This window comes from Trachurus trachurus (assembly GCF_905171665.1).
Source record: "Trachurus trachurus genome assembly, chromosome: 8".
NCBI classification, from domain to species: Eukaryota; Metazoa; Chordata; class Actinopteri; order Carangiformes; family Carangidae; genus Trachurus; species Trachurus trachurus.
In genome coordinates this window covers 14149148-14165094 of record NC_139905.1, presented here as the reverse complement: position 1 = coordinate 14165094, position 15947 = coordinate 14149148, and the positions used below count along the sequence as shown (strand labels likewise).

The 15947-nt window shown below is 42.5% G+C and overlaps 3 protein-coding genes across 14 annotated transcripts; 2 read left to right on the top strand and 1 right to left on the bottom strand.

Annotated features, from left to right (window-relative positions):
* Positions 1 to 526: 526 nt before the first annotated feature.
* On the top strand, positions 527 to 10622 carry hgs (hepatocyte growth factor-regulated tyrosine kinase substrate). Of its 12 annotated transcripts, none has more exons than XM_083977108.1 (21): positions 527 to 723; positions 2185 to 2269; positions 2350 to 2425; positions 2588 to 2680; positions 3424 to 3541; positions 4260 to 4312; positions 4513 to 4581; positions 4710 to 4834; positions 5218 to 5262; positions 5744 to 5855; positions 6056 to 6154; positions 6254 to 6349; positions 6442 to 6480; positions 6592 to 6756; positions 6980 to 7193; positions 7287 to 7459; positions 7555 to 7695; positions 7861 to 8044; positions 8664 to 8800; positions 8903 to 9088; positions 9248 to 10622. In XM_083977108.1, the coding sequence occupies exons 1-21, from the start codon at positions 687 to 689 to the stop codon at positions 9347 to 9349; spliced, it is 2349 nt and encodes a 782-aa protein (XP_083833234.1). In that variant the 5' UTR covers positions 527 to 686; the 3' UTR covers positions 9350 to 10622. The 12 variants fall into 12 exon arrangements, with proteins under 12 accessions (XP_083833234.1, XP_083833235.1, XP_083833233.1 ...); XM_083977109.1 differs by having other exon boundaries at positions 3418 to 3541; positions 5771 to 5855; XM_083977107.1 differs by having other exon boundaries at positions 3418 to 3541; positions 8906 to 9088.
* Positions 10623 to 10742: 120 nt separating this feature from the next.
* Positions 10743 to 11996, bottom strand: LOC310989856 (methyltransferase-like 26 B; the record flags this gene model as incomplete). The annotated part of the gene is made up of 6 exons (XM_083977008.1): positions 10743 to 10793; positions 10877 to 10955; positions 11055 to 11122; positions 11209 to 11268; positions 11438 to 11600; positions 11797 to 11996. The coding sequence occupies 6 exons, from the start codon at positions 11994 to 11996 to the stop codon at positions 10743 to 10745; spliced, it is 621 nt and encodes a 206-aa protein (XP_083833134.1).
* A 978-nt stretch (positions 11997 to 12974) lies between these two features.
* On the top strand, positions 12975 to 15708 carry mrpl12 (mitochondrial ribosomal protein L12). The gene is made up of 5 exons (XM_083976966.1): positions 12975 to 13160; positions 14025 to 14223; positions 14329 to 14403; positions 14583 to 14720; positions 14997 to 15708. The coding sequence occupies exons 1-5, from the start codon at positions 13102 to 13104 to the stop codon at positions 15111 to 15113; spliced, it is 588 nt and encodes a 195-aa protein (XP_083833092.1). The 5' UTR covers positions 12975 to 13101; the 3' UTR covers positions 15114 to 15708.
* Positions 15709 to 15947: the final 239 nt, after the last annotated feature.

Sequence of the window (15947 nt, the reverse complement as noted above, 5' to 3'; positions counted from 1 at the left end):
CAGGGGCAAGTTGAGCCACCCCATGTTGCTAGGATAAGAAAAATTGAGCATGTGACCAATTATTTAGGAGGAAAGCATCATTTCATGGAGTCTGTGAAGGTAGGAACCACATGAATAAAGTGATTGACATTTATGTCCAAAAAAACACTTTTATTTTATTTTTTAGGCTACTCATTTTTCAAAGTGAATTTAGTCTGTCATAAGTCATGTTTACATTCATTCTGTTTGCTTTTAGTGAGGCACAACAGCCTGAAACTATATTGTCTTGGTGTATGATCCTGAATAAAAAAGTGGCTCATCTTGCCCCACTCTGTTTAGTTTAGGCCTAAACTGAGGGGTGTTTGGGGCTCTTGGTGGTCTGAATCCTGCTTTGCTGAAGGCTATCGAAATTAAAGGACAGGCAAGATTGTAGTACAGTACAATTGTAAAGATAGTTTCTGCAGACCTTACTTACCGTTTCATTGACCCGTCGTTAGAGGGAGAAAATCCCTCGGTGGTGTGTTGCCGTCGTCGTCGTCTCTGTACCGGAAGCAGGAAGTAGGAAGGGCCACACAGCTGTGCTCCGTGGCTAACAGAGAAGCTAACAGGCTAAACCTCAGCAGCAGCCAGCAAAGCGGTGGAAACAACCAGGACCCGTTCAACCAAACAAGACTCCTCGACAGCGACTTGGACACTTCGAGAGCAACATGGGGAAAGGTGGAGGCACATTTGAGAGGCTGCTCGGTAAGTTACCCTCAGGTTTTTTTTTACCAATTGTGTGTGTCTTTTAGTGTGAGTGTGCCAAAGTGCGATGTTTTTCCAGGCAGCGTATTGTTTTGACAGACGCTGGGGCTGTGGCTCTGAGGCCAGCTAATTTTAGCCTGCTAACAATTTCGCTGCTATTGTTTGGAGGCCCAGTTTGGCTCCCAACAATTTTAGCGACCCGGCTAAGTAGCGACTACAGTCCGATTTGCCCTTTATTTATGTTTCGCTATCACTTCTCTTTACACCCGTTTCTCTTCTGGTATATTTGAGCTGACAGTCTGTAGACTCTCAATATGAATACAACGTTACCACAACATTAGCGGTAGTCAGTAATTCATAGAAACATTGACTATTACTAGTATTATTTTTGATCTGACCGGTCTGCCAAGGACAGCCAAAATTAACACTGTCATTTATGACCGTAGTGTTGTCGTAGGTTTTTTTTCTTTCAAGTCCACAACAGGTTGATTAGCTGGTTGCTTATCTCTTCCTTGTATAGATTAACGTTGCACTGAATTGGCATTGGCAGTCTTACCATCAAAATACACACGGTAAAATTAACGTTAATTGGCGATGGGTATTATTACTTTACCATCGCACTATCCAAGAATTAAAAAACAACAACAACAACTGTGTCATGCCACGCAGTTACATGTAGGTGGTTTCATGCTTGATGTTGTAAATACACAGTTACTGGACATCAGATTATGGAAAATGTTAATGTAATTGCAGACAGAGAGTTATTTATCTCAAACGTCCTGGTTGTGGTTGACACAGATGGACAGATAAACCTGCTCGGGGGGCACCAGGGGGTAGAAATGAGGTGCTGGTGCCCCATAAACCCTCAGATGATGATAAACCACTTGCTTACACAATGTAGTTCTTGAAACTGGTTAAATGTCATCACAATGTCTGAAGATTGTGTACGAAGCAGAAGTCCACCTGCCCAAGTTGAGACTGCGCCATAGCTGGCCATATTTCCATATTGCCAAAGATAGAAGTCAAATAGTCAAATTTCCACAGACTTTCAGCTGTCCAGGTTGTTGTGGCTTTCCATGCAAAATCAAATGTCACAACTCTCGAGAATCAGGCCTTTGACAATGTTAGTGCTGTTTCTGTCATTAGATTAAGCCTGTTTGTTCTTATGCCACTAAATATTATCAAACAGTTCTGGGAGACACAAGATCAAGAGAACACGTGTAGATGAAGAGAAATCCACTACATACAGTGCATAATGCATGAGTATTATGTATTATAAACATCATTCTAATAATGCAGCAGCTTTTCAAATGAGAGTAATTGTAAGACTGCATTGGGTCTTTCCAGGTTTTCCTTCCTTGCAATGCAATGTTATTTTCAATGACAGGCTAGATTGGTGTAGCAGATATTAACCAGGCAACATAGCAGTATTAAATCTTTATCATTCTGTATTAATTGCAGATAAAGCCACCAGTCAGCTGCTGCTGGAGACTGACTGGGAATCCATTCTGCAGATCTGTGATCTGATTCGACAAGGAGACACACAGTAAGTGATTCTGCATATTTCAGTAGCTCACCTTATTGCTCGGACTTTCTATTGAGCTTAAGTTGCTTTTGTCCCTGCAGAGCTAAATATGCTATTGGAGCCATTAAGAAGAAGCTTAATGACAAGAACCCACATGTGGCCCTGTATGCACTGGAGGTAAGACATGTACGGCTAGAAAATGTGACTGATGAAAATAATTACAGAGAATTCACTAGAAACTACAGTTCTGTTGTATAATTGACTTGTATTAAAGTGCCGTTTTATCTCTGTGAAATGTGTAGTTGGTGTAGTGAATAATAACATGGTCTCTCCCTTCAGGTCCTTGAGTCAGTGGTGAAGAACTGTGGCCAGACAGTGCATGATGAGGTGGCAAGTAAACAGACTATGGAGGAACTGAAGGATCTGCTCAAGGTCATAGATTATTATTTTTTTTTTTATCTATTTAAAAATGTGCACTCCTACTGTGACTTGAAATGTGTTTTCTGTTTTGAAGTTGGAACATTTCAGTTCTTTCACAGCATGAATTTTGACTTCAGTTGTGTTTGGTGCTTTGCTTTTCCTAATGGACCATAATTTGCTGACAAACGACTGGAGAGCAATCGCAGCATCTATAGAATCATTAATAATGTATTATTAATTAACCCAGTGAACATTATATGTGAAAATAGTGGAAATCCCCAGCACTTCATTACAGCTTAGGGTATCATGCACAAAGGAAACTAAATTTTAATTCCTATCCTTTTCTGTCGAGTTTGAATATATATCAACATCTTAGACCGTGTGAGTTCCCTTACCATGTTTTGTCTGGTACGTTTATCACCTTTCTCGCTGCTCTCATGACTGGATAACTGTTCACCGATGTCGAGCAGCTGGCTGCATTACAGCATGAGCTAGCAATATTTGATTGGACCCCGGCTGTACCATGTGACGCAGGCTCCTGCAGCCCATGCTGCTTTCCACTTCCTGATGATGTCATTGCCTTGTGACTAGAAGGTTTTTCAGACCAAAGCAAAGGGACTTCCCTCCCAACTTCTTGTTTATCACAGGCAACCTTGTTTGATCTGACTCAGTCATACCCATGACTGAAAAAAAGACTTGAGGTTGTAAAGACACAGTTGCTTGACTCTGTGTGGTTCCTTTACCACCAGAAACAGACAGAACCAAACGTCAGAAACAAGATTCTGTACCTGATCCAGGCCTGGGCTCACGCCTTCCGCAACGAACCAAAATACAAGGTGGTTCAAGACACCTACCAGATAATGAAAGTGGAAGGTAAGTGGACACATACACACACAATACACTGTGTTTTGGTTTTATTTTTGTAGTGTCACTCTGACCTGAAAAGAAATCTGAAGGTCTTGTAAACAGAATAACCCAGAGAGAGAGATATATTTGAACACTCACAAAACTGCAGTTAAAATAAAAAATAAAACACGTGAAATCTTTTATGTTTACTTCATTACACTTGGAGCAATTTTAAACTGCTCCTGTGGCTGGCTCTTGTAATGTAATGTAATGTAATGTAATGTAATGTAATGTAATGCAATTCTTTAATTTGTACTAACCAGCAGTTATTACATTCTTAATGCAGTGGCTCATTTTTCAAGATTTCTGAAGATTATGAAAAGACTTTAAAACCATTCAAGTCAAACCCCCTGCACCTCTTTGTAGAGAAAAAGTTACAAAGATCTTGACTGTTTTTGGTTGCCTGCTGTAGACTGTAACGTTATATAATGTTTGTTTCTTACTTTTAACTATTTGGGCTATCAAAAGACATTTCACATTTATAAACTACAAGTGAGACTGGTATGATGGAATTATCTTGGTCCATGTTGTTGGATCACCCACGTATATGTATATAATACAATGAAACTACAGACAAATAGATGTACAGTTAATATAATTTCAGTATTTTCTAGTCTTATTTTTATTTGGTGAACACTGTGACATGCTGTATGCTTGAGGTCTGTATTTTTTTCTCTCTCCACAGGTCATGTGTTCCCAGAGTTTAAGGAGAGTGATGCAATGTTTGCAGCTGAGAGAGTAAGAGATTTTGTTTTTCTTGTTTTTCTTTGTTCGAGTTTGCTTTATTAAATGAGTGTAGTCTCTAGAAGCAGTGTGAATGTATTTTAATGACCTATAAAGAAAAACTGTATGTCCACTGAGCTCCAGTGATTTATACTTCTTTAACTGTGTCATCATGTCTACACTGTAGTAATATCTGCTGTCTGTTTATTGTCTAGGCCCCTGACTGGGTTGATGCCGAGGAGTGCCACCGGTGCAGAGTCCAGTTTGGAGTTATGACAAGAAAGGTAGACCGGGCTTTCTTTTTAACTAGGCCACTTGTAGATTATGTGGTTTCCTTCATTCAGTTACAGCTGTGTGAGTCTGCAGCGCATGTGCGGAAGTTGGTCTCGATTTCTGTTCTGTGCTTTTCCAGCACCACTGTCGAGCCTGTGGCCAGATTTTCTGTGGCAAGTGTTCGTCTAAGTACTCCACCATCCCAAAGTTTGGAATCGAGAAGGAAGTGCGTGTGTGCGAGCCCTGCTTTGAGCTGCTGAACAAGTGAGTCCAGTCAGTGATAACTGTGAAGTACTGTGGCCCCGGATGGTACCACTATATCTGTCTCCACCAGTGTAGTGAAATACTTCCTTCCCCGAAGTGTCACATTTCTGGTTAATACTGTTATATTGAGGGTGAAACATTTAGTGCACTGCAATGTCCATGTCCAAGTGTATGGTGCTTCATAATTGGTTAACCTTTTTTTGTTCATGACTTGAACTCCAATTTGTTGTGTCGTGTTGATTTTCTTCTGATTTTGTTGATTCTACTCTTCCTTTGTCATGTTTTACGGTTTGTGTATTAATGTCTATTCATGCGACCCTGTGATCATTTTAAAGTAATATAATATGTTGTTAAGATGAGATAATCCTTTATTTGTCCCACAGTGGAGAAATGTACAAGGTTGCAGCAGCAGACAACAGCAAAGAAATGTAAATATATATATATATATATATACACACATTCCAATCCAATTATGTTTTGTGCTGAGAGCAGCTCTTGTTGTGGAGTCTGACAGCTGCACTGTGATAACGCTCCTTCACACCACAATATACAGTATGTTGTGGGTGACCTTGAAAAAGTCAATGTATGATATAAACTGCCCTGACTTAAGAAAAGACATTGCAATTAAAATGATTCTAGCTTGCTTCTGCTCTGAACAGCGCTGCAAGATTTGATGGTATTTTACAGAATAAATAGCCATGATACAGTGATGATGAGTGTCTCTGACTTTTGACCAAGTTTGGATGCAGATTTAAAACTAGGAGGCATGTCGTTATTACAATTTACTGCATTCCTTGTTTGCTTTCTTGTAATTGCTCCGTTTTTGGAGAGTACTTGGTGTTTTTTCACAGAATGCTCTCATCTAATTTAAAAGGTTGTTTGTCCTCCCTGATCCCTTTTCCTCACCAGCCACCCCTCCCTCTCTCCTCCTCTTAGGAAAGCTGAAGGCAAAGCACCGGCCGCAGGTCCCGCTGAGCTGCCCCCCGAATACCTGACCAGTCCTCTGTCCCAACAGTCGCAGGTAATTGTTTTAAAACTATAGGTAGAAAAATAAGGTAGCCGAGTAAACGTCTGTGTTAGTGACTCTCCATAGGAAAACACACATGCCTGAATGCACTTTAATAATCCACATAAAACACTGTGCTCTATATTATTACATCTGTGGGTTTGTTTTCTCATCTTCGCTCCCTGAGTCTCACCATTGCATGTCTCTCTCACCAGATGCCACCCAAGAGAGATGAGGCAGCACTGCAGGAGGAGGAGGAGCTGCAGCTGGCCATTGCCCTCTCCCAAAGTGAGGCTGAGGAGAAGGAGCGGATGGTGAGTCTCACAGCCGAACCTTTACTCTTTACTTTTTTTTTTTTTTTTTAAGCCTTTATTATAGAGAAAACTAACCCATAGCTATGTGTGCACTTACAGAGGCAAAAGAATTCATACACGATGTATCCCAAAGCTGATCCCACTCCAGTGACCTCCTCAGCACCGCCAGTCAGCACCCTCTACACTTCTCCTGTGGTAAGACTTCTATCTGGCCAAAGCTGACAGTTGTTTTATTTTACAGGTTGCACAATTTTTTATTGATGAATATGAACTATGTCTCTCTCTAGAACTCCTCTGCTCCATCAGCAGAAGATGTAGACCCTGAGGTATGTATGTTGTCCTTTAGTATAGTACCTTTGTTTTTATGTTAGACATATACATATGCTACATTGCACTGCCACTTACAATACTGATCTGTCTGTGTCACAATATTTCAGCTGGCCCGTTACCTGAACAGAACATACTGGGAGAAGAAACAGGAAGAGGCTCGCAAAAGCCCCACCCCCTCTGCCCCTGCTCCTGTGCCATTGGCTGAGCCGCTTCCACCCATCAGCCAGCCTGTTGAAACCCATGTCCCCGTCCAGCCAGTCAGCATAGTGGAGGTATATTGAAATATTGTGGAGTAGATGTATTGTGTGTGTTTTATCTGTGTTTGTCGACCCTAGAGTGTTGTGTCTTTAAGTCTGTTACTGTGTGTTGTCTTTTTTTTAAAGCTACTTCATGCTCTTTGAAAATTTGAAAAATAAAGTTGAGTTGAACAGAACAGGAAAAGGCAAACTACAAATGACTCTCTGCTCTTTGCTTCCCCGTCGCCTCCGTCTTCAGCAGCAGTACCAGAACGGGGAGTCGGAGGAGAACCACGAGCAGTTCCTCAAAGCTCTGCAGAACGCCGTCACCACCTTCCTTAACCGCATGAAGAGCAACCACATGCGTGGGCGCAGCATCACCAACGACAGCGCCGTGCTGTCCCTCTTCCAGTCCATCAACAACATGCACCCACAGCTGCTCGACATCCTCAACCAGCTAGATGAGAAACGACGTGAGTGCTATCTAGCTGTCTGTCTGTCAGCATGGGTGCACCTGCGCGTTTCTGTCCCTCTTTGTCTCATCTCATTGTCTTTGTCGCTGGCAGTGTATTATGAAGGGCTGCAGGACAAGTTGGCTCAGGTGCGCGACGCTCGGGCAGCACTCAACGCCCTTCGTGACGAGCACAGAGAGAAGCTGCGCCGCGCTGCAGAGGAAGCGGAGAGACAGAGGCAGATCCAGCTGGCACAAAAACTGGAGATCATGAGGCAGAAGAAACAGGTAATGAGAAAAAGCTCTCCAGTTAGAATGCACAGAAAAGTGATGCATTATTCATGACCATGCACACTCACAAGTGTTGTGTTTTTGAATGTCAGGAGTACCTGGAGATGCAAAGACAACTGGCAATCCAACGCCTGCAGGAGCAGGAGAAGGAGAGGCAGATGCGCCTGGAGCAGCAGAAGCACACAATCCAGATGAGAGCCCAGATGCCTGCTTTCTCTCTCCCCTATGCCCAGGTACTCACTCTGCATTGACTTCACCTCATGGGTTCCTCTGATCTCAACATACTTTAATAATCAGCTGTCAGAATAAACAACAGCTGCCTACAGCCCCGGAAAGTCTTCCAGAATAAACCTCTAATGTGTGTGTGTGTGTGTGTGTGTGTGTCGTTCGTTACGCAGATGCAGTCTTTGCCCCCCAACGTGGCAGGAGGGGTGGTGTACCAGCCTGGCGCTCCACCCAGCTACCCGGGCACCTTCAGCCCCGCTGGTTCTGTGGAGGGCTCGCCTATGCATAACATCTATATGAACCAGCCTGGGCAGACTGCACCACCACAGTACCAGGCCATGCCAGGTGCTGTCACAGGTGAGGACGTCAACCAGGAAGATAAACTTAACAAATCCTCTTAATAGCTCCAGAAAAAGAGACTCTGCATAACACTTACAGGGCTCCAGACTGGCCCTAAAACGAGGCATCTTGCCCATTAAATTTGGGAGTGTGCAAGTAAAGTTTTCATCTACTCGTGCATGTGCAACCAGGAAATTTGCTTAAAAAAGGTGGTGAAACTTGGAAGGGGCAACTCAAAGAATCTGGAATCAGTCATTACAGGTGGCAGGCCAATGTGTGTGAGAATCATGAATGAAAAGCAGGGTTTTTCCTGCATTCAAAATTGCGTGGCGGCCGCCTCCAGCTAATTTTGTGCCGCCCCCAAAGGAAATGTGAATATTTACTTTGCAAGTTAATTTACAGTGCATCCCTAAATGTTCAGTTTGTGCTCCTAACATTTTAAGTTAGGGGTCACTATGCTCCTAAAATTTTAAGTTAGGGGTCACTATGCTCCTAAGATTTTATGTTAGGGGTCACTATGCTCCTAAGATTTTAAGTTAGGAGCCACTGTGATCCTAGTAGAAAAGGTTAGACTGGAGCCCTGATTCATTCATGATACTTGTATGTTTATTCAACTATCTTCTTGTTCTTCCTCCAGATCCCAACATGGTTAATGCGTACATGTACCAGGCTGCAGGCACCAATGGGCAGCCTGTTCCTCCTCCCAATCAGGCTCCACCCAACACTAGTCCACCCTACTCCAACTATCAGCCCACACCCACACAGGGTTACCAGGTATGTTTGACTCCCATGTTCAGTTTCTCATCATGACACATGGCACTGTTTGAATATTTCACTTTTAGAGAGCTAACCACTACTCTTTGTCCTGGGTTTTAGCAGAATGTGGTCTCTCAGGCCCAAAGTATGCCCCCCATGTCCCAGGCCGCGCCCACTAATGGTATGGGTTACATGAGCTACCAGCCATACAGCATGCAGAACATGATTTCAGCCTTGCCAGGACAAGACCCCAACATGCCCCCCCAACAGCAGTACATGCCAGGCCAGCAGCCCATGTACCAGCAGGTCGGTGGTTTTTCATTATTTCTAAGTAAAACGCACTGCGGTAAATTAGCTAAGCTATTTTAATCATTCATTGGTGTATTTTTACTCCTCCCTGCATCCAGGTTATTTCAGTCTTCACTAATATCCCTATTTTTTACCTTCTCATCTCACTCTTGTCAGGTTGCTCCCCCTGGTGGCCCGCAGCAGCAGCAGCAGGCGCAGCAGCAGAACCCTCAGGCTGTGCCGGGCAGCACGGAGGCACAGCTCATCTCCTTTGACTGAAAGCCCCAAGCGCTGCGTCTGCGAGGTCTCTCACACACTACGCCCTCTTTCCTTCCTTCGGCCTCTCCCTTCCCCTCTCTGGACTCTGATGAGGATGCCCTCCGGAAACACACAAACACTCACACACACCTCCTACCTTCCACCTAGCTGTGATGTTGTGGCAACGTGAAATAATCGTGATAATGTTGCAGAACTGTCGCTCTCCTTGCCTCTCCCCCACTGAAGAATGGGAAAGTGAGGTGAAGCTACAAGAGAGGGCACCATAACCCACACCTCCCTCTTTCTTCCTCTTTCCAGCTGATATGTATGTAGTATTTCCTTATTAAATGAATAACTGAAGCTCAGAAATAGTCAGTGGTATTAAAGTAAAAAAAAAAAAAAAAAAAGAATAAGAAAATATGATAATAATTGAGGAGAAAAAAATGACATAACCATCCTTTGCCTCATATTTTTCTAAAGCAAAATTTGCATGTTAAATTTGAATTATTTTCTGGAATTGAAGTTGATTACAGCAACCTGTCTTAACAGTTTGGGGAGAGATTGAGGGACATCTGTAAGTGCTGTAATGCGAGGTGATGAGTGTATGGAAAGAGAGAAAGCACAGTCAATAGTCTGAAATAAATGGCACTAATTCACATCTCCATCAGGTTCCTAGCTTGACATTCCAGTTGTAGGTTTCAGTTCCATCGGCTCTCATGTAAACAGGTGCATATAAACTAAGGTCGTCAGTCTCGTTTGGCATATTGTTTTTCCGTGCACCGCTTGGGGTCATTGAGTTTCATTCATGTAGTTTCTGAGACAAAAAGACAAGTGGCAGGGATAACGCTTTGTGGGAAAAGTGTTATAATATTAGCAAGGTGGTAGTTCCTAACTAAACATACTGTCAGAGATGAATTCATTGAAATCATACAACTAGAGACCATAAAAAGCTGTACTAAAGCAGCCCAGTAACTCTAAAAGCATCCTTTTCCCTTACCATTTAAAATTTTTTTTTTGAATGACTTGGTTGTAACTGTCACAGATAAGGATATCTATATAATAAGTACAAGTGAAGTTGGCAGTCTTTTCTCAAGTGTACTTGGCTCTCCAGAAATGTGGAAATGCTTGCAGGGTGAACATGATGTCCTGCATGTATGTATCACACACCCAAATCAGTGATTTCTGTAACCTTTCAGTTGCCATGTGTGGATTTCTTTATTCCATCATACTGATCTGTCTGACTTAAAAGTAATTTTAAAATTATATTTAATAAATATCTGGTTCTTACTGTCAACTTGCCTGATCTTGTTTTTTTCCCTTTTGTTTTAATTGTTCAATCAAAATTAAAAAAAATTGAAGGTACATTGTTTCATATAAGAACATTTAAAATCTCCATTGTGCAGTTTGGCCTTTTTTATTTATCTTTTCTGAAGATGAGGCATTTGTAGAATTCTTCCATTTCGACCTGGAAATGAAACATTACAGGTGTAAAAATATGTTTTATACCCATAACCAAGTAACTACTCTAAACTACATTATGTGACTCACTATTCTCTCCATACGCAGCCCATTCCCAAAGGCCAGCTGTCTCAGTACGTCGATGTCTGGGAGACCCCACTCTGGATTTCTGTGGGACATGATTAGACCAGTCAGTCTCTTTATATCACACCAGCAAAACCACCAACCCATATTCTTATTTTACTACAGTAAAATGAATCCTACTTACATTTTTCGAAGCTCTGCATCCAGTTCTTCATTACAACTTGGCGTGATGGTGCCATTAATAGCATATACCTGAAATATATTTATGATTTAGAAATCTTAAAAAGCCCTACTATATGTTAACTCCTCCTAATAACATTGTTACTGTTGACACATACCCCATATGTTATCAAAAGGCCATTTTGTCGAAGCATCTGACCCGCTCCATTGAAAACACCCTTAGAAAATATAAGCAACACACAAAAAAAGGAAACCAGAGAACCATTAGCTCATCTGAACATTTTTGTACAGATAACTTATATATTATAAATGAACCAGTGCAGGACAACATTATTTTTCTGAACCTTTAAGATTATCATGTAGTAGTTTTTGAATGAGCAGACTTACCTGTGCTGTTTTGAAGGAGCTGTACTGCAGTAAGTTGATGGCTACAACAACATCACAGGAGTTACGAGAAAGGCCAGCCCATTTCTCCCATGGTTCACTGGCATCCAGGTGGACAGGTTGCAACACTTTCTTTGCTTGGGTTGCAGCAATGTATGCCTTGATACTGTACACATAAGTCATTGCAGATTTATTGTCATCTCTTTATTTTTCGCTGTCACACCCATAATATTACTGAGCTATTACCCAGAAATCTTACTGTAACACGGTTGACGGGGTCACTACTGTAGCTCGTTATTTGGATCATTAACAGATTGCTCAACGTGTCTGATGCAAAGAACTACTGGCTACAAGACACAAACCTTTCCCGAGACTCCTCTTTGATGTCTGATGGCTGCCAGGTGACAAAGGGCAACTTCTGGGCAAAGCGTATAACATGCTGCCCAGTTCCAGAGCCGAGCTCCAAGGCAAACAGCTCCCTGTGGGACTGGTCCTCCAGTAAATCGTCAAGCACTGTACACAGATCCTCCCAGTTCCTCTCTGCCTGAGGAGACAGCAGCATGGTCTAAGAGAAAGAAGAAGACGGACATGTCACCCTGTCATCTTGTGCTGTCAACCTGTACATTGATTTATCTAAATCAGTAGATTCCTCTCACCGTCACATGTGCTGCTTGCCCAAAGCTAGCTGGAGAATGTCATATTGGTGGAGGGTGGATGTGGTGGATGACCGTAACAAACAGCAGCAGATGGTTGCACAGATTACCTTGGTTAAGAGGATTCCCTCTGTGCTCCTCCCAGTGTCCAGCACTGGTAAAGTACAGGTAGGGAACAGGACATACTGACATCAGTTTAGATCAAAGAATAAAATTGTAGCAAAATATTATGTACCAACTAGTACAATTATTACCCATATATCACCAGAATGTGTAGGTTTTATATCACATGGGAGTGACTGCATACACACTCTGTGACTGAATAGTAATGTAAAGCTAGGTACAAAGACCAGAAAGATTAAGAAAAACATCACTGATGTCAAATGTACAACTAATAAAAGGAGAAAAATAGATTGTTTGTATCTTCTGTTGTACTTAGTTCATTGTTGAACATGAATGAAGATTTCTATAATAAATAAATGAATAAAAATAAAAGGAGAAAAATCTGTTCTCTCTTCAGAGCCTTTAGTTTAACACTAAAATAATTAATTTTTTGTGTGCCTTGGTAATCTTTTGGTTATGGTATATGACCTTTTACAGTCTATGTATATGACCCAGTGAACACTAAACTGAGGACAAGTTAAAATAATTCCTTTTGACAAATTCCTTCTTTCATCTTTTACTTCAGTGGATTATTTTCTTAAAATAGTGTTCTTTTATTGTAACATAATATAAATGTATAGCATATCATAGTTAGTGCGAGTAATGTACGTTTCTATCTCGCGTTCTCGTTTGTTTATTTATTTATTTACGTACGTTGCGTGTCCCTCACCGGCCACCGTAACGTCACTAACAGTTCACGCAGGGCATTGTGGGTAGGTCAGGCGCCATGTGCTTTTGAGGCAGAGAGGGGCTGCTGCTGGAAGGAGACCTGGTGCGACTCACTGACTCCAACTCGGCTCGTTTCTTTCAGGGACTTGAGGACAACCGGCTCCGGCTTCAACGTTGAGCATCATGTACTGCACCGGACGCTGCCTCCGCACCGCGCTGCGGGCCGCGAGGACCTCTCACCGGTACGTAACGTAAAACGTGACGTCCTGTCATGTAACACCGGCGGGCTGCAGCGGTAACGGTGCTGCAGTCCCACTCAGGCTGCCGGACCTTCAAGGGCAGACACCCGCTCAGTGCTACGGGTGATTCTCGCTGTTAAACGCACATTTAGCGTTGTAGCATGTGTTAAATAACAATGGTGTAGTTTCGTGTGGCGTTAAAAAGGGAAATAACCTTCGCGTTTAACGGGGTTGTGTAGGTTAGCTCGCGTTAGCACCACCGCCGGTTAATGCTTCCTATCAGGCTTGTAAAGTTATAAAAACACATGTGTGGCCCAGTGATGGCTGTCTGTGGAAAGATCTTGTCCTCCATCTCAGCTTTTTTTTATTTTGATAATTAATTGTAAGAAATGCATGAATGGCAGCAGCTACATTGCACCCCCTCCCATTCAATAAGCAGCTCTCCTGTCAGCCAAGGTCACACTCCAGCGCCTGTTAAATTACGTTTTTATTGGTCATATGAAGGCGAGCTGCACCCCCTACACTGTCCGTGTACTGGTGTGCACATGTGACCACTAATAAGAGGTTAAACAGACTGTGGTTACACTTTATCTGCACTTGGTAAAGATGTCAGTGCATTATGAACCAGCCAGTTGAAGTCACCAGTTGTGCATCATGAACTGTAATACAGCCATTAGAGTCACTAATTTGGATTGGTAATCTGCACCCAACGCCAAGACCTCTTATCTAATTGCAAGGCTGTGTCACCATCTCTGGAAAAGCCTGAACAGCGTTGTCCAGTGAAGACACAAAGTTAGGATGTATTCTGACGATGTCCCAGATGTGATCCTCACTCCACCTTTGGCTAATCAAGGTCCCTCTTTCCAGGCAACAGCTCCAGCAGCAAACGCCAGCCCTGTGTGCCCTCAGACTCCTGCGGACCAGTCCAGCCGCCCACTCCGACGCCATCGCCACCCCTCCACTAGACGGAGCACCCAAACAGTATTCCCCCAAAATCCAGCAGCTCGTCAGTGACATATCCAGCCTCACTTTATTAGAGGTGTCGGACCTCAACGAGCTCCTCAAGGTTTGTTCAGAGCTAGTGACACTTTGAGTCTAAACAATAACACGTCGTCTTGATCCACCTGTTTTGTCACGAGTGTTAATTTCTTTCACTTTTTCTGTTTCGTAGAAAACTCTGAACATTCAGGATGTTGGAATGATGCCAATGGGGGCGATGGCTGCGTCAGGTTTACCTGCAGCTCAGGTAAGAGTTATTCCACACAGAGTAATGATGATATAACAGGAACAATCCACAATATAATGTCATTTTCTGTCAATTTCTCCCAAGACCATTTACTTCATTCATTCAATAGTGTCTTAAAAATACTGTTGAGTATTAAAATGCGCAAATGAACACTCTTCTTTTTCCATGTGTTGAACCAGGCTGCAGAAGAGGAGGAGGCGCCAGTCAAGAAGGAGAAGACTCACTTCACAGTAAAATTGACAGAACTAAAGGCAGCGGAAAAAGTCAAACTTATAAAAGAAGTGAAGAACTGCATCCAAGGCTTGAATCTGGTGCAGGTGAGTCTCATCATTAGTCCTCAATCCTGATCTTGTTAATTTTAAGATTCAGAAGGGTGTGAAGCATTCAGTTTTCATTGTTTTTTTAATGAGCATCATGTGTTAATGACAGCTGACATACTGTATCTAGAGCAACTGTATCTACTATAAGAGGTTTAACAAAACGCAAATTTACTCGAAGTAATTTAGAAAATATCCCAGTGTTGGAGAGTGACAGAGGACAGTTAAACCAACTTCTTAATGTAACTAAGTTTTTTTCTTTTTCCTCTGTTCCAGTCTAAGAAACTAGTGGAGTCTCTTCCCCAGGAAATCCGGGCGAATGTATCCAAAGAAGAGGCAGAGAAACTGAAAGCGGCCCTGGAGGCAGCAGGTGGCACCGTGGTGCTAGAGTAGATCTCTGTGCACAACACGTGCGCACCGGTTCTCCAAGATTTTGCTGCTCATGCACTTCGTCCTTCATTCTATTATTTCTTCTTTTTTTTTTACACGACAAAGAGGAGAGGATCCTGGGAGAAAAGGAAAGAAATGGCCTCTGACATGAATACTGTCTCTTAACAGCGTCAAGTGGGGCGGTACAACTCTGACTGAACTTTCCAGGCACACAGCCTCCACAAACGGCCGCCCCGCTGTTTGCTCGTCCGTGTGTCTGTCCGATACTTGTGTAGCAAACAAGCTACAGAAATACTGGCCTGTGTGCCAAGTAAGTCAGTTGATCAGTCTGTGTGAGTGTGTGTGTGTGTGTGTGTTTAACTTTTCACAGAAAAGAAGATTATGCTGTAGGGACTCAGTTACTATCCCTACATTGACAAACACCAGATACTGTATCTAGTCGAGGGGATGGCCAAGTCCTTACATTGCTCATAGCATTGTTAATAATGTGATTAAAGTTGAGATCTCCATGTTTTCTTTCTTATGTGTTCTTATTGATCTTATGCAAAATGTTGGATATGGAAACTGTAAAACTGAGAAGAATGAAAGAAAGATTCAATTAATGTGTGTTGTGTTACTTGAAAGACCGCATACATTTTCTTATTGTAACTGTCGGACATACGTATCTGCAGGAGGTCGTGTCCTGTTGTACTGCTTCTGACCAGTAGAGTTCACACGATTTCTCTTTTTGCTTCAGACAGGATGAGAGTGGCTCAGTGGCACAGCATTTTGATACTGACAAGTCATAATTATGCCAGTATGTGATATCTTGCATACAACATATTGAATTTGACACAG